The following is a 25,082-nucleotide window of genomic DNA, read 5'->3' on the forward strand; positions in this document are numbered from 1 at the left end:
GCGCATGCCGGAGAAAAAGCCTGGAGCCAGAACAGAACACCACCAAGAAGGCCGGACCCCGGGCTCCAGAGGCTGCTGTGAGGGAACCCTGCTCCCCACTCTGCCCAACGGCCCAGCCCAAGCCCCAGGCCTCAGGTAATCGGATTAAGCAGCCTGCCTTGGCTCTCAGCTTCTACAGGAACAGCTCCAGCTCTGAGCAGCCCTGCCTAGCCTGTGCTGTGACTCAGGGTATAGGAGTGGCCCAACTCCCTCCACCAGCAAACTTGGGGGAGGGGAGAAGCAACAAGGCACAAGCCCCCCTCCTCTGAACCAGGAGGGAGAACCTGGGCCTGGGGAGTTTAGGAATGTCAGGAATTCCCAGAAGTAAGACCATCTTTGGGACAAGAGACAATGAAGAGAAGTCAGATGTGGAGGAACAGAAAACAAGAGCCAGGGGCCAGGGCAGGTCAGTCCTAGAGAAACAAATGGACCAAACTGGGGACAAAGAAGGCACAGGAGCCAGACAGCCATTTGGATTTTTTTATTCTCTTTTTAAATACTGTACAGTGAAAAATAAATACGCCTTCTCATCCACCAGACAAGGTTGGTCCCCTCCCCCGGGGGACCTTGTCACCCCCCTTCATACACACCCCTGGTTCTACTCCAAAACCTTCCCCGTGCCTCCCACCCACTTATCTCTTACTATCCCCGTCTTCCACAGTGATGAGGCCCCAGAAATGGGGGGTACAGGATGGGAGGAGGGATAGCAGGGGAGGCCCCCTGAACGGTCAAATCTGGGTGGGTCAAGGAGCACCCCCCACCAACAGGTGGAGAATGGGGGTGTTCAGAGAGAGATTGGGGCATTAGAGGATAAAGGCACATCCAGTCTGATGGGGAAGGAGAGAGGCTCCCCTTACCCTGGGGGTAGGGTGGACAAGAGGGAGGGGGTATGACCCTGTTACACACCCCTCCACTAGCTCCTGGAGGTTGGGGGGTACCCAAGCTGCTGTGCCACCCCCCTCCCCCCTAGATAAGAGCAGCTCCAGCGCAGGTCAGTTGGGCCTGTGAGGGCCATGGTGTTGGGCAGCAAGCGAGATGGAGAAGGGAGGGGTGCAGGTTGGAGGTTTTATGAAACCCCATTCACCATACTACCCAACTCCAAGGGGGCGGAGAGCTCCCCATTCTCCGAGGGGCCCTTAGGAAGCTTGCTGACAGAGTCACCCTGAGGGGAAAGTGGGAAAGAAAACAGAAAAGCAAGAAGCGGTGAGTAGAAATTCAGGTGGGAGACATTCCCTACCATCCAAGCCCTCCTGGCATTTGGTGATCCAGAGGTTGGTTCCCTGATCTCATGATCCAGTCTCTCTTACTTGGGATCCAGAAAATGTGAACCACACTTTCTTCTCTATCCTATTCAAAGTTTACACTGGTCTAAACTCCATCAGACACAGCTGCCTCTGCAATTCAGTAGGAGATATGTGAAATTTTTTGTGCCCCCTGCCCCAGAATAACAACAAAAAAGGGATGGGGTAAAGCACATCTTGCCTGCCTACCTTCTGTCCTGAAAGAGAGTCTTCTGAGGGTTTAGTGCGTTCCAGGGGTGGCCTCTGGCGGCTCTGAGACTCTGCTCGTGAGATATAGTCAGCCACAGTCACTGGGGAAGGCAGGAGATTAAGACTTTCAGATGGAATTCTGGTAGCCAGCCTAAGACACCCACTGAACCCGAACCCCTGATTTTCACAGGGGTGAGCATCCCATTCTCTCAGCTCTGAGGAAGGATTCTGGTGTCCAGAGTTGGCTGACCTGGCTGGCGGTCTCCACTGATAGAGCCATCAGTCCGATTACCACGGTTACGGCGGCGGCGGCTGCGATTACGACGTTGAGGTCTTGATTCATCTTCTGTAGGGTAGGAAAAAACCAGAGTCACACATCCAACCTCCCACCCTCGATTCCTACCCATCTCTAACTTTCCAGACCCCAGGCACACCCTCACCCAGGCCATTCTCTGTCATGTTGGGCCCATCTGATTCCAGGCCTCCATCCATGACGGTCCTGTCTTCATCAGTGCGGCGGCGGCGGGAGCGGCGGCGCCTGGCACTTGCTGGGGGGGGTTCCCCAGGTTCTGAATCAACCGGGGGCTCTGGTTCAGACGTGTCCAATAGGCTGTAGGGATTACTGTCTGGATCCTTCAGCACTGGTCAGAGGAAGAAGAGGAGGAGTTGGCAGTCAGGTGCCCATCATCTTTCCTTTTGGCCCATATTCATGAACCCAGCTGTCTGGTACCTGAGCTAATAGATGAAGAATTGTATCTCGAAGTGGGCCGGGGGGCAGGTGGGGGTCCCCTACCCCGGCCCCCAGTCGGCCGCCTCCGGCTTTCTTCCCCTCGGGTTGGGGGATCCCTGTCGCCAGGCCCAGCTCGGTTGGGCTCCTCTCTCTTCTCTGACTCAGTCTCTGAAGCTGTAGACATATCTGAGCTGGGGCCTGAAGAACACAATGGGATTTATTCACGGCCATTCATCCCACCTCAGGATCCATCACATCCCCCAAACTGGAAGAATTCTTCTCACTCGCAAGTCCCCCAGCCAATCAATCACTTTTTCATCATCTCCATTCCAGATTTCCCCAAACTTCCATCCAGACCTCTGCCTCTACCCACAAGCCCTGCCACTCCTTGCCTCCTGTTCCCATAACTGTCTCACCATAGGCAGGACCGCCTGTCCTCCGGCCACGGCCACGGCCCCCATAGCTGCCCCCATAGGTTCGAGTCGCATGGAGGGAGGAGGAGGAGCTCTCATCGGTGCTATATCCAGCCTTGTCGCTGCCACCGCTGCCCCGCCCACTCCCAGGAGGGCGAAAGCCCAGCCCAATCTGCCGAAGCTGCTCATCAATTTGTAGCCTCTCCAAGCGAAGCTGCTCTACCTCCTGGTTGGGTAAAAGATGGAAGAAGGGGAAGGAGAAATAAGATCAGTGCCTTTCTTCATGCTTCTCCACCCTGACTGTCCCTCTATATCTAATCTCTCAGGAATGCAAGGAGAAGGAAGACACTGGCTAAACAAGGAAAATTCTGGGACCCAACCCTATAGCCCCAAATTTCCACAAATGTTTTCTGTTCTACACGAAGAGACAAACAGAGAACCAAAATCCCTGAGTTGACCCCCACAGCAGTCTTAGTTCCCTTTTCACACCCAGCATTTTTCTCTCCCGGCCTGGGTACCTGCAGGTAGGAGAGGTGATATTCCAGCAAAGCCTGGGCATTGCTGATGTTCTCTCGGGTGCCAACAAAAATGAAGGGAACCATTCCCTGGAGAACAGAGAGCAGAAACGATGGATCAGAAAGGAAAATGAAATGGAAGGATTAACGCCGCCCAGTCTCCTAGGGGAGCCTGCCCAGTGGGATCATTCTGGGCTCTAAATCTACTAGTGTTAAACAACTTTCCGTACTCCACCCTCTCAAAGAACAATCCCAGCCCTCAGAGGACAATCCCATTTACTTCTGGAAACCAATCTCTATGCCCACTTGCCCCGTACCCATACCTCCTCCCTGGGGTTCTTCTTGTCATTATCACCTTCCACTCGAACCCTCACCACACCAGATTTATCCACAATCTCCTGGATCACTTTCCCGTTCTTTCCAATCACTTTGCCTGGAATAGGTAAATGAGGAATTCAGCCTTTTTTTTTTTTAAGGAAATAAGAATAAAGCTGATACACCGTCTTCCAGCCTCATTTTCTTTATATGGATTCCATTTACTTCATTCTCCTGCTTCTAGGTTTCTGATGTGTTTTTACAGGACAAAATGTTACAATCCCTAGAAATTTATTCTTTCATTTTTATCACTCCCATTACAGACTGTTTCTCTGTCCTTGTGAAACTGGGAGTCCACAGGGAGGTGCCAATCCTGGATAAAAGCTCAGAATCACTGTAGAGAATCTTGATTCTGACCTCTAACTGTATATACACACCACCAACTCACCAACCAGGTTCCTGGGCACTTGCACTGAGTCCTCAGAAAACTCAAGGTAGCTTCGGGCCTGTCGGCAAGCCTCGGGAGTCTAAAGGAAGAACAGCGGGGAGTTGTTACTAAAACAGAAGACCAGCTGGGTGTGGTGGCTCACGCCTGTAATCCCAGCACTTTGGGAGGCTGGAGGCAGGTGGATAAATTGAGCTCAAGAGTTCAAGACTAGCCTGGGCAATATGGTGAAACGCCATATCTACTAAAAATACAAAAATACAAAAATACTAAAAATACAAAAAATGGTGGCTCATGTCTCTAATCCCAGCTACTCAGAAGGCTGAGGCAGGAGATTTCTTGAACCCAGGAGGCAGAGGTTGCAATAAGCTGAGATTGTGCCACTGCACTCTAGCCCGGGCAACAGAGTGAGTTAGATTCCATCTCATAAAAAAAAAAAAATTAAACAAATAAATAACTTAAAAAAAAAACAGAGGACCTTGGCCAAGCACAGTGGCTCACACCCATAATCTCAACAGTTTCGGAGGCTAAGAAGGGAGGATTGCTCGAGGCTAGGAGTTAACGACCAGCTTGGGCAACAGAGATCTGGTCTATTTTTTTGATTTTTTGGTCTCACTCTATTGACTATGTTGCCCAGGTTGGTTCAGTGGCACCATCATGGTGTATTGCAGCCTTGACTTTCCAGGCTCAAGTGATCCTCCTGCCTCAGCCTCCCAAGTAGCCAAGTAGCTGGGGCCACAGATGCATGCCACCACGCTCAGTTAACGTTTTTTGGTTTTTGGTTTTTTTGGGGGGTAAAGACAGGGTCTCTCTATGTTGTCCAGGTTGTTCTCAAACTCCCAGGCTCAAGTGATCCTCCCCTCTATCTTCCCATTTCAGCCTCCCAAGTACCTGCGACTACAAGTACACACTACTTCCAGCTAATTTTTAAATTTTTGTAGAGATTGGGTCTCACTATGTTGCACAGGCTGGTCTCAAACTCCTAGGCTCAAGTGATCCTCTCACTTTGACCTCCGAAGGTGCTGAGATTACAGGTGTGAGCCACTGTGCCCAGTTTGAGGCTTATTTTCTACTTCGGCCTCTCTTCCCTCTATCCCCTAAGAGACCCAGAAGAAAGACATCCTTTGCTGACCTCCCCATAGATGCGGAAAGTGCAGGTCTCTTCACCCAACTCAATGGCGGTCACCCCAGGTACTTTTCGGGCCTGCTGGATGTTGGCACCGTGAGTCCCAATTGCCAGTCCCATCAGGTCCTCTCGCACTGTGAACTCCTCTTGGAAGGCTGCTGCCAACTGCTTGCTTGTCTGAAAGGAAAAGTCACTGTAGGAATCATGGTGGTAGAATCTCACAGTCCCAGGCACACGACCCTTTGCATAACTTAAATAAGGAAAACTGTGTGATATTAATAGAAAGCTAGAACCACTCTGGAGTCCGCTGACCACGAGGACCTGTGTGGAAAGGTCAGGAACTTTTTGTTTTTTCTTTGAGATGGCGTCTCGCTCTGTCGCCCAGGCTGGAGTGCAGTGGCGTGATCTCAGCTCACTGCAACCTCCACCTCTCGACTTCAAGTGATTCTCATGTCTCGGCCTCCTGAGTAGCTGGGACTACAGGTGTCCACCACCATGCCTGGCTAATTTCTGTATTTTTAGTAGAGACAAGGTTTCACCATGTTGGCCAGGCTGGTCTCAAACTCCTGACCTCAGGTGATCCACCCGCCTCAGCCTCCCAAAGTGCTGGGATTACCGGCATAAGCCACCACGCCCGGCCAAGGTCAGGAACTTTTAATTCCACTCCTTCCAAATACCAGTGGTTTGTGGGGGAGGAAAGGTAAAGAGGGCAGAGTTTGGACTGGGACACACCGAAGTTCTGGATTTGGCCCTAACAGTATCTGTCCCTAAGAGTATCTATCTGTGTGATCTTAAACAAAACATACTCTGCCTCTTGTGTCATCTGCTAAGTGATTATATCCAACTTATCTTATTCTCAAGACTAGCAAGAGGATTAGACAAGGCTGGTGTGAAAGTACTTCTCACAAGGTACATGCAAGTGTAAGGAACTCTTACCTTAATCAAACAAATATCAACTCATCCCCAAATAAAACTCAACAACTTAAGTAAAAAGTGAGGGGTAGGCTGTGCGCGGTGGCTCACGCCTGTAATTCCAGCACTGTGGGAGGCTGAGGCAGGTGGATCACAAGGTCAGGAGATCAAGACCATCCTGCCAACATAGTGAAACCCCGTCTCTATTAAAAATACAAAAATTAGCTGGCCTTGGTGGGGTGTGCCTATAATCCCAGCTGCTTGGGAGGCTGAGGCAGGAGAATTGCTTGAACCAGGGAGTTGGAGGTTACAGTGAGCCGAGGTCATGCCACTGCACTCCAGCCTGGTGACAGAGCAAAACTCTGTCTCAAAAAAAAAAAAAAGTGAGGGGTTAAGAAAAACAGAAAACATGCCTCTAGAACACCAGGCTTTCACTTCATTTCTCAATGAGTCCTTAGAGGAACCCCTGGGTTCAGGGGCAGGAAGACAGGAAAGGTTTTAGAGGAGTGAATCCCATGTTGTAAGCACCAAATAGAAACAATACCTGAAAGGAGACATTCCTAGATTGAAATACACTACTTCCCACTTCCAAGTTGGATAGGACTGAATTATACCAAGGATTTATACCAGGCAAGAAGAGAAAGTTGGAAAAATAAACTAAGTTGAGTGTTCAAAATCACTACATTAGGAGGGGAGGGGAAGAGATCTACAATGACTTATAAGCGTCTTCTAGATAAGCTTGCAGAACAGCTGGGTTTTCTTTTTTTTTCTTTTTTTTTGAGATGGGGTCTGTCACCCAGGCTAGAGTGCAGTGGCGTGATCTCTGCTCATTGCAACTTCTGCCTCCCTTTTTTTGTATTTTTAGTAGAGAAGGGGTTTCACCATGCTGGCCAGACTGGTCTCAAACTCCTAACCTCAGGCAATCCACCTGCCTCGGCTTCCCAAAGTGCTGGGATTGCAGGCGTGAGCCGCCGCACCCGGCCCCTTTCCGGTTTTTAGAGGCTTCACTACTAGGCATGACTGATTAAATCACTGATCCTCAGTGATTGCCTTAACCTTTGGCCCCATTCCCCTCCCAGGAAGTTGGTGGGGGTGAGGCTGAAAGTTCCAACCCTCTAATCATGAAGCCACCTAGAGGGGCTAGCCATGAATCAACTCATCAGCACACAAAAACACACATCACTGGAGATTCCAAGGATTTTAGAAGTTGAATGCCAGGAGCCTGGTCAGGAGACCAAATATGTATCTCTCAGTATCACAGAGCCTGTCAGTCCTACTGGTTTTACTCGTAAAATTTATCCTATATAAAACTACTCTCTCTCTCTTCCTTTAGCACTCCAGTTCAAGTTTCTCACCTGGACTACTGTGCTCTGTTCCTGCTTCCATTCTTGCCCCCCTTTCAATCTGTCATTGAAACAGGAGTTTAAAACAGAAGGCACTTTCAGCCGGGCACAGTGGCTCTCGCCTGTAATCCCAGCACTTTGGGAGGCCGAGGTGGGTGGATCACGAGGTCAGGAGATCAACACCATCCTGGCTAACACGGTGAAACCCCATCTCTACTAAAAAAAAAATACAAAAAAATCAGCCGAGCGTGGTGGCAGGCGCCTGTAGTCCCAGCTTCTCATGAGGCTGAGGCAGGAGAATGGCGTGAACTTGGGAGGTGGAGCTTGCAGTGAGCCGAGATCACGCCAATGCACTCCAGCCTGGGTGACAGAGCGAGACTCCGTCTCGAAAACAAAACAAAACAAAAAACCAGAAGGCACTGTTAACTCAATGGCTTCTGAGTATACGCACAATAAAATCCCCCCTCCTCAGCCTACCGTACATGTCTTACATGATCTACTCTCTGACCGAATTTTGTATCAGTCTCCCTTTGCTCACTCTGCGCTAACTACACAAGTTGCAGTGAGCTGAGATCACACTACTGCACTCCAGCCTGGACGACAGAATGAGATTCCGTCTCAAAAAATTAAAAAACAACAACAAAAAATTAGGCCGGGTGCAATGGCTCATGTCTATAATCCCAGCAATTTGGGAGGCCAAGGCAAGTGGATCCCTTGAGGCCAGGGGTTCGCGACCAGCCTAGCCAACATGGTGAAACTCCGTCTCTACTAAAAATACTGAAATTAGGGCCAGGTATAGTGGCTCATGCCTGTAATCCCAGTACTTTGGGAGGCCAAGGCAGGTGGATCACCTGCGGTCAGGAGTTCAAAACCAGCCTGGGCAACATGGTGAAACACTAAAAAAGCAAAAATTATCCAGACGTGGGGGCGCGTGCCTATTATCCCAGCTACCTGGGAGGCCGAGGCACAAGAATCGCTTGAACCCAGGAGCGAGAGGTTGCAGGGAGCGGAGATTGTGCCATTGCACTCCAGCCTGGGTGACAGAGGGAAACTGTCTCCAAAAAAAAAAAAAAATTAGCCAGGTATGGTGGCATGCACCTGTAATCCCACCCACCCAAAGGCTGAGGTGAGAGGATCACTTAAGCTCGGGGGGTAGAGACTGCAGTGGGCTGAGATCGCACCACTACATACACTCCAGCCTGGACAACAGACTGAGACTCCATCTCAAAACAAAAAACAAAAACAAAAAATAAAGTTTGTATCATCTGAAGGTAATGGTGAATTTTTACCTGCCAGTGCCCTGAGCAGGATCCCTGAAGAAGTCAAAGATTATCATGACCCAGAAATTGCACAGGCACAGAAAAAAGCCTCCCAAAAAGATCAATTCCCTTGATAAATGGAAATGGTATTCAAACACACACACCCTATTCACTTAGAATAGTATAATACCAACGAAAGGGAATCTGACAATTATACGATGTCAGAATTCAAAAAGATCTCACAGAAATACTCTAGTCAGGCCAGGCGTGGTGGCTGACACCTGTAATCCCAACATTTTGGGAGGTCGAGGTGGGCAGATCACCTGAGGTCCATAGTTTGAGATCAGCCTGGCCAACATGGTGAAACCCCATCTCTACTAAAAAAGACAAAAATTAGCCAGGTGTGATGGCACACACCTGTAATCCCAGCTACTTGGGAGGCTGAGGCAGGAGAATCGCTTCAATCTGGGAGGTGGAAGTTGCAGTAAGCCAAGATAGCACCACTGCGCTCTAGCCTGGGCGACAGAGACGCTATCTCAAAAAACAAACAAAAAAACAAGAAATATCCTTTTTTTCTTTGAGATGGAGTTTCACTCTTGTTGCCCAGGCTGGAGTACAATGGTGTGATCTCGGCTCACTGCAACCTCCGCCTCCCAGGTTCAAGCGATTCTCCTGCCTCAGCCTCCTGAGTAGCTGGGACAACAGGCGCCTGCCACCACGCCTGGCTAATTTTTGTAGTTTTAGTAGAGACGGGGTTTCACCCATGTTGGCCAGGCTGGTCTTGAACTCCCGACCTCAGGTGATCTGCCCGCCTCAGCCTCCCAAAGTGCTGGGATTATAGACGTGGGCTACTGCGCCCGGTCATATCTTTTCTTTGAGACAGAGTTTCACTCTTGTCACCCAGGCTGGAGTGCAATGGCGCAATCTTGGCTCACTGCAACCTCCACTTCCCAGGTTCAAGCGATTCTCCTGCCTCAGTCTCTCGAGTAGCTGAAATTACAGGCGTGTGCCACCACGCCCAGCTGATTTTTGTCTTTTTAGTAAAGATGGGGTTTCACCAGTCTCGACTCCCAACCTCGGATTGATCTGCCTGCCTCGGCCTCCCAAAGTGCTAAAGTGCTGCGATTAAAGGCGTGAGCCACCGCGCCCACCCTAAAAAATAAATATTCTAGTCTAGGCTGCATGTGGTGGCTCGCATCTGTAATCCTAGCACTTTGCAAAGTACAGGCAGATGGATCTCTTGAGTCTAGAAGTTCAAGACCAAGGCCGGGCGCAGCGGCTCATGTCTGTAATCCCAGCACTTTGGGAGGCCGAGGCAGGTGGATCATGAGGTCAGGAGTTTGAGACCAGCCTGGTCAACATGGTGAAATCCCATCAATACTAAAAATACAAAAATGAGCTGGGTGTGGTGGCACACGCCTGTAGTCCCAGCTACTCAGGAGGCTGAGGCGGGAGAATCGCTTGAACCCAGAAGGTGGATGTTGCAGTCAGCTGAGACTATGCCATTACACTACAGCCTGGGTGACAAAGCGAGACTCCGTCTCAAAAAAAAAAACCATTCAGCCAGGTGTGGTGGCTCACGCCTGTAATCCCAGCACTTTGGGAGGCTGAGGCGGGTGGATCACATGAGGCCAGGAGTTCGAGGCCAGCTTGGGCAACATGGCAAAACCCCATCTCACTAATAATACAAAACTTAGCCGGGTGTGGTGGTGCACGCCTGTAATCCCAGCTACTCAGAAGGCTGAGGCATGAGAATCGCTTAAACACAGGAGGCGGGGGTCGCAGTGAGCTGAGATCGTGTCATTGCACTCCAGCCTAGGCGACACAGTGAGACTCTGTCTCCCAAAAAAAAAAAAAAAAAAAATTGGCTAAAAGAAATTTGAAAATAATTGCACTATACCATGATAGAGCTCTGCCATCTGGAGGAGTCTGAGATAAAATAGCTGACCCAGGTTTAATTGCCCAGAAAAAGCCTTAGTCTTTGTTCTGTAAACACAAGAGCATGGGTGGAGGACAGGGTAGGAAGGGAGGAAGACAATACCCTTCAGCAGAAGGAAAAGGAGCTAAAAGTTACCTCTAGGTGCTTGGTAGCTTCTTCATTGCGGGACATAAGTAGCAGTTTGGTGCGCAGGCTTCGGAAATGCATATCACCCAGCAGAGATGCTCGCTTCACAGGGGCTTCTGTGGTTGACTGGGAGGAAACCAGTGGGAAAGTCATTAAAATTGGCTTGGAATAAACACTAAGGGAGAGCCAGGGACTAGAAATCAGGAAGCCTAAGTCCCGGGAAAAGGGTTAAGAAATGAAGCTAGGAGACCGGGCGCAGTAGCTCATGCCTGCAATCCCAGGACTTTGAGAGGCCAAGGCAGGCGGATCACGAGGTCATGAGATCGAGACCATCCTGGCCAACGTGGTGAAACCCTGTCTTTACTAAAAATACAAAAATTAGCTGGGCGTGGTGGCGCATGCCTATAATCCCAGCTACTCCAGAGGCTGAGGCAGGAGAATCGCTTGAACCCGGGAGTCGGAGGTTGCAGTGAGCCGAGACTGCGCCACTGCACTCTAGCCTGGTGACAGAACAATACTCTGTCTTCAAAAAAAAAAAGAAATGAAGCTAGGAAGGAGGAGACTCATTGTCAGTCCCACAAAGGCTGACTATCAGGGTACTGAAGGAAAATGGTTTAGAGAGAAAGCAAGGAGCAAGCATAAGGTGAGAGCTACATACTCTATTTCTGAAAGTCCAAATATCAAGAGAGGGTCTCTAACCCAGATGGCAACATGATTATCAGGTTTAAAAAAAAAAGGTCAGAGGCCGGGCGTGGTGGCTCACGCCTGTAATCCCAGCACTTTGGGAGGCCAAGGCGGGCGGATCATGACGTCAGGAGTTCAAGACCAGCCTGACCAATATGGTGAAACCCTGTTTCTACTAAAAATACAAAAATTAGCCGGGCATGTCGGGCGCGGTGGCTCATGTCTGTAATCCCAGCACTTTGGGAGGCCGAGGCGGGTGGATCAGGAGATCAGCAGTTCAGGACCAGCCTGGCCAACATGGTGAAACCCTGTCTCTACTAAAAATACAAAAAAAAATTAGCCAGGCGCGATGGCAGGCGCCTGTAATCCCAGCTACTCGGGAGGCTGAGGCAGGAGAATCGCTTCAATCTGGGAGGTGGAGGTTGCAGTGAGCCGAGATCGCGCCACTGCACTCCAGCCTGGGCGACAGAGTGAGATTCCATCTCAAAAAAAAAAAATTAGCCGGCGTGGTGACGCACACCTGTAATCCCAGCTACTCAGGAGGCTGAGGCAGGAGAATTGCTTGAACCCGGGAGGTGGAGGTTGCAGTGAGCCGAGATCGTGCCATTGTTCTCCAGCCTGGGCGACAAGAGTGAGACTTCGTCTCAAAAAAAAGAAAAAAAAAAGGTAGGGCTACCTGGGCCTGTAGGAGTCAGGAGCAATAAAGTCCTCTTGACAAATAAATATAAGCACATTTAAGCCCTTCTCTTTCTGCAAAAGGGTTAAAAAGGGAAAAAGAAAAAATGTTCAAAAGGCTTATGTGAAATTCAGGCAGAATAAACTCACCAGAATGAAGAGCTCACTGTTTGTGATGTTGAGAAAGATGCAGTTGGCTCCCAGGGCTTTCTTGAACTCTTTATGGACGTTTTCATTGGAGCAGCTGCAGAGGAAAAAAGTACTCAGAGGGCAGAATGCAGAGAGTACAGTGAAGAGTTCGGGGGAGGCTGGACATGGTGGTTTGCACCTGTAATCCTAGCACTTTGGGAGGCTAGGGCAGGATGATCACTTGAAGTCAGGAGTTCAAGACTAGCATGGGCAACATAGTGAGACCCTGTCTCTATTAAAAAAAAAAAAAAATTCAGAGGAGCAGGGCTGAGTAAATAAGAAAAGAAAAGGGACTGGGCCGGGCACGGTGGCTCATGCCTGTAATCCCAACACTTTGGGAGGCTGAGGCAGGCGGATCACTTGAGGTCAGGAGTTTGAGACCAGCCTGACCAACATGGAGAAACCCTGTCTCTACTAAAAATACAAAATTAGCCGGGTGTGGTGGTGCATGCCTGTAATCCCAGCTACTCGGGAGGCTGAGGCAGGAGAATCGCTTGAACCTAGGAGGTGGAGGTTGCGGTGAGCCGAGATTGTGCCACTGCACTCCAGCCTGGGCAACAAGAGCAAAACTCTGTCTCCAAAAAAAAAAAAAAGAAAGAAAGGAAAAGAAAAGAAAAGGGACACCACAGTTAAAGAACAAGGATGGGAAAATAAAGAAACTAAGTGTCTTCTTAGCAAGAAGGGCTCTAGTAGAGGGCCAGGGGAACAACAGAGAAAACTGCAAAGTGGGAGTGATGCCTGGGAGAAATAAAGCCAGAGATTAGGGCTGTAAAGAGGGCCCTCATTCCCACCATCCTTAACACTCACGCTTCTCTCAGATCCTCGGGCACAGCCATGGTAACCTTGAAGAAGCTGCCTTTGGTTGCAAGGGGATTGGGATTAACTGGCCGAAGTCGCTCCAGGGTAACAATTTCATTGTAGGTGGCATCACAGGCAGCATATTCAATGACATAGAACTGGCACATGGTAAAAAAGGAGAAGTTGTGGATGACCTGAGCAACTTTCTATGAATAAAATATTTGTTTCAGTAGTTCTCCAAAGGCATTCCCAGTCACTCACATCTCCCTTCATCATCCGCACCCGGGCCAGCCACCAGCCACAAGGTTCCTGTTCATTGGCTCGAGAATAAACCTAAAGAAAAGTAGAGAATCAAAGAGATATTGAAGACCACCCAAAAGCATCAAGAAAGGGATGAGGAGGCCAGGCACGGTGGGGCTCACACCTGTAATCTCAGCACTTTGGGAGGCTGAGGCAAAAGGACTGCTTATGCCCAGGAGTTCAAGACCAGCTTGGGCAACATAAACAATAGAACAACCATTAAGATATTTGGGGCTGCTGGGCACAGTGGCTCACGCTTATAATCCCAGCACTTTGGAAGGCCAAGGTGGGAGGATCTCTTGAGCTCAGGAGTTCAAGAACGATCTGGGCAACACAGTGAGACCCCACTTCCACGAAAAAAAAGAGGCCAAGCGCGGTGGCTTATGTCCATAATCCCAGGACTTTGGCTGAGGTGGGCTGATCACCTGAAGTCAGGAGTTCAAGACCAGCCTGGCCAACATGGTAAAACCCCACCTCTACTAAAAATACAAAAATTAGCCAGGTGTGGTGGCACATGCCTGTACTCCAAGCTACACAGGAGGCTGAGGCAGGAGAATCACTTGAACCAGGAGGTGGAGGTTGCAGTGAGCTGAGACCACGCCACTGCACTCCAGCTTGGGCAACAGAGTGAGACTTCATCTCAAAAAGAAAAAAAAGATATTTGGGATGCATCTTTTTTTTTTTTTTTTTTTGAGACAGAGTTTCGCTCTTGGTGCTCAGGCTGGAGTGCAATGGCACAATCTCAGCTCACTGCAACCTCCACTTCCTGGGTTCAAGCGATTCTCCTGCCTCAGCCTCCCAAGTAGCGGGGATTACAGGCGCCCGCCACCACGCCCAGCTAATTTTTTGTATTTTTAGTAGAGATGGGGTTTCACCATGTTGGCCAGGCTGGTCTTGAACTCCTGACCTCAGGTGATCTGCCCCACTCGACCTCTCAAAGTGCTGGGATTTCAGGTGTGAGCCACTGCATCCAGCCTGGGATGTATCTTAAACCAAGGATACAAGAAACCAGAGGAAGGAACTAATTAAAATCAGAGGATGGCAGGGCATGGTGGCTCATGCCTGTAATCCCAGCACTTTGGGAAGCTGAGGCGGGTGGATCACCTGAAGTCAGAAATTCAAGACTAGCCTGGCCAACATGGTGAAACCATGTCTTTACAAAAATGCAAAAATTACCCAAGCATGACGGCAGGTGCTTGTAATCCCAGCTCCTTGGGAGGCTGAGGTGGAAGAATTGCTTGAACCCAAGAGGCGGAGGTTGCAGTTAGCTGAGATCGCGCCACTGCACTCCAGCCTGGGCAACAGAGCAAGACTCCATCTCAAAACAACAACAACAACAACAACAACAACAACAAAAATCAGAGGGCACTGGATTTTAGATGCTGTTACCATAAATGGAAGGCAAATCGCCTGAAACTGGGGATGTTCCTGAGAGTTTGGCTGATCACAACAGTGATAAAAGGGGAACTGTTGCATTTTACATTTCCATAGGCTACATGGCTGGATATGGCTTAGTTGGGGAGGAAGGAACATGAACCAACCAGAGAAAAGCCTAGAATCCTGGGGAAAAGTGACATTTAGAAAGGTGTACTCCACAGCCCTTACCTCCACTTCATCCCCTTCTGTGATCTCCTTATTATAGTCAGCTGGAGGTGGTAGCCGGACATCCCCAAAAGGAATTTGTCTCTCACTCTGCCAGCTATAATAGAAACAATAATATGAAAAAGCTACTCTGACTGATATGGTTGCCCATTTCTTTACAAAAGGGTTATTGCCTCAGCTGGGCGAGTTCCACCTATCTGGATAATTAGAGGCTAAACCCCAGGCCCTGCTCCATAGTAGTGTCTTCCATCTCTTTCTAGACTCTAAATACTGGGTCAAATGCCCCCACCCTCACCAAATTCTCAGCCCTTTCCTCTCCTGGGATCCATATGAGTTCCCACCCAAACCCTCAGCTCTCCCAACCTATTACATGCCTCATAGGACTCAGCTGCCCCCTCTTCTCCACTCTCCTTCTAGGACCTAGTATGCTGGATTCTCTATTCCCAAGGTCTTACTTGTTTTCAAAGAAGATGGTGACAGAGTCTTCATGGACATCCTTCACAAAGCCCTAGAATGGATTTTAGAAAAAAGCAAAAAAAATAAAATGACCTTTTACTTCCACCTTAGCCATCAAGGGAATAAGACACCACAAAACCTTAAACTTGAGTTTTAGATAGGGACACAAGTGGTGTAATGAGACAGCCTGAAAGGCTGCACTGGGGAAAGAATATGGGCAGTCAAACAGAGAACGGAAATGATATTGTCATGGAGAGGTGTATGTACCACCTGCATCAGAACAGCCTGGAAACCAGTGATCTACTCAGGCTCCCACAGGGGCCTCCCTATCTGTCTGCCTCCTGTTGTGCTAAGCAGCCTGCCAGAGTTCAATTAAAATACCAACAACATTCAGCAAGGCTAAGAATATCCCATGAGACAGTGTGAGGCTGTCCTGGAACACCTAGAGGACATGAGGATCTGTCGAGAGAGAAGGGCCTACCTCCGCAATACAGCAAGAGATCTGAGCAGACTCGCCGCCCTGATGCATGGGTCCTAAGACAATAATTGGAACACTAGACAAGTTCAAAATTGTGATGAACACAATTTACAGAAGGAAAAATTAAGACTCAATTTTAAAACATCGGTTTTTTAATACTAGAATTGAATCTAGAATGACACTGATAATTTATAAAGGATAATAAAATTTATGGAAGACTCCAATCTTGATATTTTGACAAGAGCAAGAGGGATGACTGAACAGCTGATCCACCTCCTGTGGTCTGTGTCCTCACTAAGGAGGCCAAAGCCATGCATTCACCCCTATGCTCCCAATTTTTCTACCTTCTCCCTATTTTTCACATACAATTAGGGATTTCTAATTTTGAAAAAGGTCTAGCTTATGAATTTATTATTTTATCAACTGTGCTTTTGGTTTCATATCTAAGAAATCTTTGCCCAGGCCAGGCACAGTGGCTCACGCCTATAATCCCAGCACTTTCGGAGGACGAGGCAGGCAGATCACCTGAGGTCAGGAGTTCGAGACCAGCCTGCCAACATGGTGAAACCCCGTCTCTACTAAAAATACAAAAATTAGCCAGGTGTGGTGGTGCATGCCTGTAATTCCAGCTATTTGGGAGGCTGAGGAAAGAGAATCACTTGAACCTGAGAGTCAGAGGTTGCAGTGAGCCAAGATCATGCCATTGCACTCCAGCCTGGGCAACAAGAGCAAAACTCCATCTCAAAAAAAAAAAAAGAAAAAGAAAAAGAAATCTTTGCCTAATCCAAGGCCACAAAGGTTTTCTCTTATGTCTTCTTCTTAAACTTTTAGTTTTTTGTTTTACATTTACATCTATAATCCTTTATTTTTAGACAGAGTTTCACTCTGTCACCCAGGCTGGAGTGTAATGGCGCAATCTTGGCCCACTGCAACCTCCACCCCCCGGGTTCAAGCAATTCTCCTGCCTCAGCCTCACGAGTAGCTGAGATTACAGGCAACCGCCACCACACCAGGCTAATTTTTTATATTTTTAGTAGAGACGGGGTTTCACCATCTTGGCCAGGTTGGTCTCGAACTCCTGACCTCAGGTGATCCATCTGCCTCAGCCTCCCAAAGCTGGAATTAAAGATGTGAGCCACTGTGCCCAGCCTATGATCCATTTTGAATTAAATTTTATATATAAGATGAGGTATTGATCAATGTTTTTTAAATTTTTAAATTTTTATTTATTTTTTTGAGACAGAGTTTCGCTCTTGTTGCCCAGGCTGGAGTGCAATGGTGCAACCTTGGCTCACCGCAACCTCCGCCTCCCAGGTTCAAGCAATTCTGCCTCAGCCTCCCAAGTAGCTGGGATTACAGGCATGGGCCACCACCCTGGCTAATTCTGTATTTTTAAGAGAGACAGGGTTTCTCCATGTTCGTCAGACTGGTCTCAAACTCCCGACCTCTGGTGATCCACCCGCCTCAGCCTCCCAAAGTGCTGGGATTACAGGTATGAACCATCGCACCAGGCCACTTTTTTTTATTTTTAATATACTTTTTAATTAAATTTTTTTTTTAATAGAGACGGGGTTTCGCTATGTTGCCCAGGCTGGTCTTGAACTCCTGGACTCAAGCAATGCACCCGCCTTAGCCTCCAAGAATGTTGGAATTACAGGTGTGACCAATGTGCCCAGCCCATTTTTTACCTAAAGATATCTTGTTCCAGCACTGTCTGTTGAAGACTATCCTTTCTGGCCAGGGGTGGTAGCACACGCCTGTAATCCCAACACTGGGAGGCCGAGGCTGGCAGATCAGCTGAGGCCATGAGTTCGAGACTAGTCTGGCCAATATGGCAAAATCCCATCGCTACTAAAAAAAAAAAAAAATAATAATAATAATAATATATAAATTAGCCAGGCGTGGTGGCACATGGCTGTAACCTCAGTTATTCAGGGTGGCTGAGGCATGAAAATCACTTGAAGCCAGGAGTTAGAGACTGCAGTCAGTCAAGATCATGCCATCGCACTGCAGCCTGGACAACAGGGCAAACTCTGCCTCAAAAAAAAAAAAAAAAAAAGAAGAAAAGAAGAAAAGAAAAGAAAAGACTATCCTTTCTTAGCTGAATTGAACTGCCTTTTCATTTCTATCAAAAATCAGGAAGGGCAATTTAATATATAATGACAGAAGATTGGTAGTTGATGGAGGACTTTTGGGAGTGACAGAAATGTTCATTCCTTTGATTGCAGTGATGGACTCAGTTACATACATGTCAAAACTTAACAAATGGCACACTTTAAATATGTCTACTTTGTTGTATGTCAATTTCAGCTCAATAAAGATGTTTTTAAAAAAAATTAGAGAGCCCATACAACACAGGGAAACCTCACCTCTGCAAAAAATTTAAAAACTAGCAGGGTATGATGGCTTGTGCCTGTAGTCCCAGCTATTTAGGAGGCTAAGGTGGGAGGATCACTTGAGCCAGGGAGGTCGAGGCTGTGGTGAGCTGTGATTGCACCACTGCACTCCATAGCTTGGGCAACACAGCAAGACCGTGACTCAAAAAACAAAATAAATAAACAAAAATAAAAGAATTAGAGGTTTCAAAAGGCTAATACACAAGAACTATTCATGAGCTTTGCTGCTAGGGACAAAGGCTAAGCTTAGGAGAGAAAACACCAAAAATGCCCTTGGCAAATGCACAGCTCCCACCTCATAGAACTAATCAATCACAAACACTTACCAGATTGCTATTTCCTTACGATGGGAAAATCTAAGCCTGCATTTCACTCTTCATACAAGCCACCTTTCTCGTCTTTAGGGATATGTCTTGCTATAGAGGCTGCAGTCAGTCAAGATCATTCTTGACTGAATGTTCTTTCTTAGAGCCTTACTACTGCCCAAGGCTTTAATTACTACTGGTACTTCCTGGCCTCTTTTTTACCCATGCTTTTTCTTCCTCTGACATTCTCTTCTCCAGAAATGTTTTTTCTACTCTTCATTCAGATTTTTTTCCTTTTTCAAAAAGAACCTGAGTTATGAGCATGTTCATTCAGGTTTAATGCCGACTCCGACTGTTCTCAAGTCTTCTGAGGCACTTTTACTTCTACTTGCCTGGGTGTCTCTTCCCTTTTGGGTTCTTCCCTTAGCTCCTGCTCAAGTGTCCTCCCCACTCCCACAACCACTAATATTTTATCCATTCCCTCTTCTTTTCCCTGTAATCCCAACACTTGGAGGCCGAGGTCGGTAGATCAGCTGAGGCCAGGAGTTCGAGACCAGTCTGGCCAATATGGCAAAACCCCATTGCTACTATATATATATGTATACATATACATATATATACACATACATATATGTATATATATACACACACACACACATATAAATTAGCCAGGCGTGGTGGCACATGGCTGTAACCTCAGCTATTCAGGGTGGCTGAGATATGAGAATCACTTGAAGCCAGGAGGCAGAGGCTGCAGGGTCGTCTGGATTTCTAGAATTATTCCAACCAGCCTCTTCCGCTGACTTTATCCAATTCTTTACCCAAAATGTCTACTCCAAGCCTTAGAAGTAGTTTATCAAGGCAGGAGTTACACTGACAGAAAGAAGTGGAAAAGAGACAGAGATGAGAATCACTAATTTACTGCTTTTGTGGAGAGATTTCTACTCCTAGATATATTCAAATCGGCTATGCCTATGGTGTAATCCAATTCTCCTCCACCATGTTAGGCTTGGCCCCAGGGTGAGCAGCAATATTACCCTAGTTTTCCCAGCTACCATGACTTCCAAGGCAGAAATGCAAAGCTCAGAATGGAGTAATCTCTCACATTACTCAGCAGTTCAACCAAATCTCACTCAACCCTTATATTTCCAGGGTCTTTTTCCTTCAATTAGTCTCCAAAACTAGCTCTGTCCCCAACTTCATATTCCAATCCTGTCTCTGCTCCTAAATTCCACCCATTCATCCCATACTAGTTTTTTTCTCCAAGGGTATCTGTGGTGGAAGTGAGCCCCAAGTTCTGCTCAGTCTACGCTCATTGTGAAAATAAGCAGGGGAAGGCAAGAGCAGGTGGGTGGAATGTATTAGGGAGCCACCTAGATCCAGAGGATAACTTGATTCAGTGGCCATAGCATCACCTGGCTTTGGCTTCTGGAGCCTGGCACCAAGCCAGCAGAGGAAGAGAGAGCCCCAGGTTCCTAGGTAATTTGGTTTCCTCAAATTAGAAGATATAAAATTGGTCCCCACCTTCACCGTCTTCTAGTTCTAGACTCCCAAAGCAAAGGAGGGGGTTCTAGGAGAAGAGCAGGAACAGTCTGAGTAAAAACCAAGTACTGAAGCTGAGGATGCCATGTTGATTAAGAAAGGAATGGGGATTAGGATATCCAGATGAGGTTTGGAGTAGGAAGATGGCGCCCTGGACGGTGAATACTTCATTTGGGAGAGTACAACTTAAAGAATAAAATACATTAGACCATTTTGTACGTCTTAAGCATGATGACTGAGGTTTCAAGCTCACGTGTGAGGTATGCCTCCCTCAACCCTTGTTACGGATGCCAGTCTGACATGAAAAAAAAAAAGACGGAAAAAAAGAGTAAATTCTGACAAACTTAATTTTCAGATAGCTACAAAATAACTTAGATCCCAGATCTAATATTTTATCCTTTAAGAAAACTGACGGGAGGGTGTGGTGGCTCACGCCTGTAATCCCAGCACCTTGGGAGGCCAAGGCGGGCGAATCTCTTGAAGTCAGGAGTCAGAAACCAGCCTGGCCAACATAGCGAAACCCCGTCTCTACTGAAAATACAAAAATTAGCCAGGCATGGTGTTGCACACCTGTAATCCCAGCTACTCGGGAGGCTGAGGCACAAGAATCACTTGAACCTGGGAGGCGGAGGCTGCAGTGAGACGACATCACGCCACTGTACTCCAGCCTGGATGACAGAGGGAGACCCTGTCTCAAATAAAAAAAAAAAAGGAAAAGAAAGAAAAGAAAACTGACAACAGGGCCCAATTCTGAGAGTGGAGAAAGGGACCTTCCCAAATGTACAATTCCAGAAGCAGTGTAAATACTCCCTGACCCATCCCAAGTTTGCTGAGTCATGAATATTAAATCAGCAGCAAGGTCAAAACGGATAAGTATCTGTAGGGTACTGAGAGTGGAAGATTAGCCTGAATTTAGGGATTTGTGGTTTTTAACTCAGGAACAGGGCAGAAAATGCTAACCTGCCCAGATCCACATTACCACATTACCTGGCTTTCAGCTCAACCCCAAACTCTACTCTCTGAATCACAGTATCCTGGTCCCCATCTATTCAAGTCTATCACTGCCACAGCACACAGGAGAAAGGGAAAAGATTCAGAGAGACTTTCTGCTGGACACTTATATGTGGAACGGAAAACGTGTCCCTTCCCAGCCATCTCATACAGTTCATTTGAACTGGATACCAATCTTTCCCAGCTGTGCAGGGCTCCTACGCTTCCTAGAACAAAGCAAACATCGTATCTTGATCTTGGACTCAACTTAAGAATCACTTTTCTTGGAACTCAGAATTTGGGGGTGGTAAGGACCCAGATGAAGGAAAAGATACCAAGGTAAACAGGGAGGGCCACTTTAGGAAGCTATTTCAACAAAGGTAATGCAAGTTTGGGGAAAAGGATATGAGAGACAAATGTGCTCTATCAAAAGCAGAAAGGAATTAGAGACTTTTGCCAAAGAAAACAGAAATGCTATGGAGGCAGGCTAGAAGAAAAAGTCCCAAGAGTTAGGCAAGTATGCACAAAATGACAAAAAGAGATCAGCAGGGAGCTTCCTTCAGCTAGACAGGGAATAAGGTGATTCCTGGGGATTACACAGGAATACAGAAATATTAGGAGAAAAAGCTAAAAACTTGAATTGAGAAGGTAAGTTAGACATGGGTACCCACAGTCACTGCAGAGAAATAAATCTGATGAGGGAAGTAAGGCAAAAATGGGTAAGCATGAAGAGTAAAAAATGACTACAATGGCCGGGCGCGGTGGCTCACGCCTGTAATCCCGGCACTTTGGGAGGCCGAGGCAGGTGGATCACTAGGTCAGGAGATCGAGACCATCCTGGCTAACACAGTGAAACCCCGTCTCTACTAAAAATACAAAAAAATAGCCGGGCATGGTGGTGGGCACCTGTAGTCCCAGCTACTCGGGAGGCTGAGGCAGGAGAATGGCGTGAACCAGGGAGGCGGAGCTTGCAGTGAGCCAAGATCGCACCACTGCACTCCAGCCTGGGCAATAGGGCGAGACTCCGTCTCAAAAAAAAAAAAAAAAAAAAAAAGACTACAATGCACTTAGCAACTGAAGTACAGGCAGAAATCACCCAAGAGAAATTACAAGACCCTCTGCAGTTATAGAAAAATATGACTTAGAGAAGGAGTCAAAGAAAGACATTTCCAAGGGCATGAGAAACTAGAGAGGACTACAGTGGGGGAAAAAGGCCTGAGGGGAACTGAAGGAAAGGGGGAAGGGGGATCCACTCTTAACAAATGATGCCATGGGAAGGTATCTCTTCCCCAGCTCCCCAGGGTGAAATCAAAGAATGAGACAGAAATCAGGAGTCTCTAGGACAATTCCAGGCATCAAATCCAAAAGAGGTTCAGAATACCAACAGTCACACAAAGAAAAACTCTTGGGAGGCAAGAAAGGGCTCTCTCTGGCTTAATCTAAATGGGAAAAAAATGTCCTAGAAAATAGATTCAGAGCAGATAAGGAAGGTGGTATTATAAGGAGTTCTAAGGAACCAAATCCTGGGCAAAGGGGGAGGTGAAATAAGGAAGGGTCTTTGAAAGATGATCCCGTCTTCCAAAAAAGGTTGTCAGATTCCCGAACTGGGATAGTTGGCCAAGAGTCTTCAAGAAGTGGAAATCTTAAGATAAACAGAAGGGAACCTCATAAGCTTCCTTTCAGAGATCCTTTTAGAGATTATGACTATGAAGCTTACATGCCTCAAGACGAAGAAACTATATGAATGACCTGAAGGTATCTGAGGTCTAAGTGAGACCTCAAATCCATTCCTGAGTAGAATGGTAGACCAGTGGGCCTTGAGATCAAGGTGTGGTGGGGTGAGAGACTTGCGAAAGATGCCACCTTACGGCTGGCTGGGAAGCAACTTGACTGATCCAACCCAGGGTTCCTGAGGTCAAAGATGCCAAACGTCGTAAATGGATCTGACCATTTCTCCTTGGCTTGGGAACCGGAATATAAGATGAAAGTGGGGTGAGTGTTCCAGAGCCAGTAGGCAGAGGCCTCTCTGAGGAAGACGAAAGGATCTGATACGGGACAGAGGGCCTTCCCAAGGGGACCGTGTGGAAGAAAGACAATTCTCCATGTGCTTGGACCGTGGGGAAGATGTGATTAAGGTCTAAGGTATGTCTTCCACCAGACAACGGACACAGTCAATTAGAAGCTGGGTAAAGGGGTCTCTCCTGCGGAGCCGGGAGCGCCAAGCCAGGGACAATAATGGCCTGAAGTTCATTCTCCCTGAGATGGGGGTAGAAGCAGGTGCAGGTGCCTTACAGGGGTCAAAAATAAGAGGAACAGGGTTCACTCTAAGCGGTCTCCCAGGGAAGGCTGCGGGTTGGAGCAAGGGTCCAAGATTCTAAGGGCCAGGACTCAGCTCCAGAAGCTCGATCCCGCCCCACGCGTTCCTGCTCCGGCCAGGGGAGGGGGCTAAGGACCGGCGTCCCCAGTCGGCGCGCCGTCTCACCTTGTAGAAGGCCCCGTTGGAGCCGCGCACCTCGACGGGCAGTCCCGGCTCCACATCCCCCCCAGAGGCCAGGCCGCCCATGGCGCCGCCACCGCCTCCGACTCCCCCGGCGGCGGCTGCAGCAGCAGTCTGAGTGCGGGCCGGGCCAGGCCCCCGGCGTCTCCCCGGAGGAGGAGCCGGAGGGGGAGCCGCGGGGGGCGGGAGCCGGGCCGGCCCCACGGCGGCCCTGCCACAGCCAACGAGCAGGGGGCCGGGGCCGGGCCGCTCCCCGTCCGCCGCCGCCGCCTTGGTCTCCGCCACCGTGAGGGAAACGGCCGCCGCCGCCGCTGCCTTCGTCACCTCAGCTTCCGCCCGCCGCCGCCCCCGCTGCTGCCTCAGTCCCGGGACCCGCTGCTGCCGCTGCCGCTCCACAGCCTCCACCTCCCCCTGCCACCGCCGCCTACTGCGCAGGCGCACCGGGCACCCGCCCGCTGCGCGCGGGGCCCCGAGGGCCACGGCGCAGGCGTCAAGGTTAGAGCCCCAGCTAGCGCCAGCCAGCGCATCGGGGCTTCCACATTCCCTTTCACTCTCTCACTCCCCCTCCTGGTCGCTTGCTAGCGCTTGCGCAGAACAAGATTAGCCTTCTTTCTTCACCGCTCCACCGCCCAGCCGCCCCGTCTCTTCCTTTCCCCGCCCCACAACACTGAGAACCAACCAATCAGGGGGAGGGAGGGGCCGGGCTCGCTCAGTCCGATTGGGCGGCGGCCGCACAGTCACACAGCGCTCAGGCCACACCCACTCCGCCGCCGCTGGCCCCACCGGGCTTGGACAAGTTAGGGATGGGCATGCGCCTGAACGACTGCTTGGTCACTTTCCCCACCTTTGTCTTTCTTGGTGCGCACGCTCCAAAAAAAAAAAAAAGAAGAGGAGTCGCCGCAAGGAAAAAGGTGCTTGGTGCGCACGCGCTGAGCTTTACCCTCTTCGCGTATGCATCGCCGATATTTTAAGAATCTGTAACTCTGTACTGTAGTAGATTTAAGAGTCATGGCTCTTACCTTGAAGAGATTGTGATACAATGAAAGTTTTGGCCGGGCGCGGTGGCTCACGCCTGTAATCCCAGCGCTCTGGGAGGCCGAGGCGGGTGGATCACCTGAGGTCCTCGGATCACCTGAGGTCAGGGGTTCGAGACCAGCGTGGCCAAAATGGTGAAACCCACCCCCCCCACCCCGCATCTAATAAAATACAAAAATTAGCCGGGCGTGGTGACACGCGCCTGTAATCCCAGATACTCGGGAGGCTGAGGCAGGAGACTACCTTGAACCTGGGAGGCAGAAGTTGCAGTGAGCCAAGATCGCACCATTGCACTCCAGCCTGGGCGACACAGCAAGACTCAGTCTCAAAAAAAAAAAAAAAGAAAGAAAGAATAGAAAGAAAGCTTTAAGAATAGTTTCAGACGGGCGCTGTGGCTCACTCCTGTAATCCCAGCACTTTAGGAGGCTCAGGCGGTGGATCACTTGAGCCCAAAAGTTTGACACCAGCCTCAACAGGGCGAAA

The 25,082-nt window shown here is 48.7% G+C and overlaps 1 protein-coding gene and 1 pseudogene across 1 annotated transcript; one reads left to right on the forward strand and one right to left on the reverse strand.

Moving 5' to 3' along the window:
* Positions 1-505: 505 nt before the first annotated feature.
* FXR2 (FMR1 autosomal homolog 2) lies at positions 506-25,036 on the reverse strand. Its single transcript, XM_034941449.4, has 17 exons — positions 23,550-25,036; positions 15,356-15,408; positions 14,904-14,997; positions 13,260-13,331; positions 13,008-13,156; positions 12,162-12,255; positions 10,662-10,778; positions 5,080-5,250; positions 3,951-4,029; positions 3,511-3,620; positions 3,191-3,277; positions 2,676-2,898; positions 2,260-2,457; positions 1,970-2,170; positions 1,780-1,875; positions 1,530-1,630; positions 506-1,201 (listed from the first exon to the last, which is right to left on the reverse strand). Exons 1-17 carry the CDS (start codon positions 23,628-23,630, stop codon positions 1,106-1,108), a joined length of 2,022 nt encoding a protein of 673 aa, XP_034797340.1. The 5' UTR covers positions 23,631-25,036; the 3' UTR covers positions 506-1,105.
* Positions 20,285-20,378, forward strand: LOC112437691 (small nucleolar RNA U13; annotated as a pseudogene).
* Positions 25,037-25,082: the final 46 nt, after the last annotated feature.

This window comes from Pan paniscus, chromosome 19 (genome assembly GCF_029289425.2).
Source record: "Pan paniscus chromosome 19, NHGRI_mPanPan1-v2.0_pri, whole genome shotgun sequence".
Taxonomy (NCBI): Eukaryota; Metazoa; Chordata; class Mammalia; order Primates; family Hominidae; genus Pan; species Pan paniscus.

Coding starts and splice junctions, on each gene's coding strand:
- FXR2 (XM_034941449.4), bottom strand. CDS start 23,630: ATGGGCGGCCTGGCCTCTGGGGGGGATGTGGAGCCGGGACTGCCCGTC. Junction 3,278..3,510: donor AGAAGAACCCCAGGGAGGAG/GTATGGGTACGG, acceptor TCTGTTCTCCAG/GGAATGGTTCCCTTCATTTT. Junction 2,171..2,259: donor TTCTTCATCTATTAGCTCAG/GTACCAGACAGC, acceptor TCCTCTGACCAG/TGCTGAAGGATCCAGACAGT.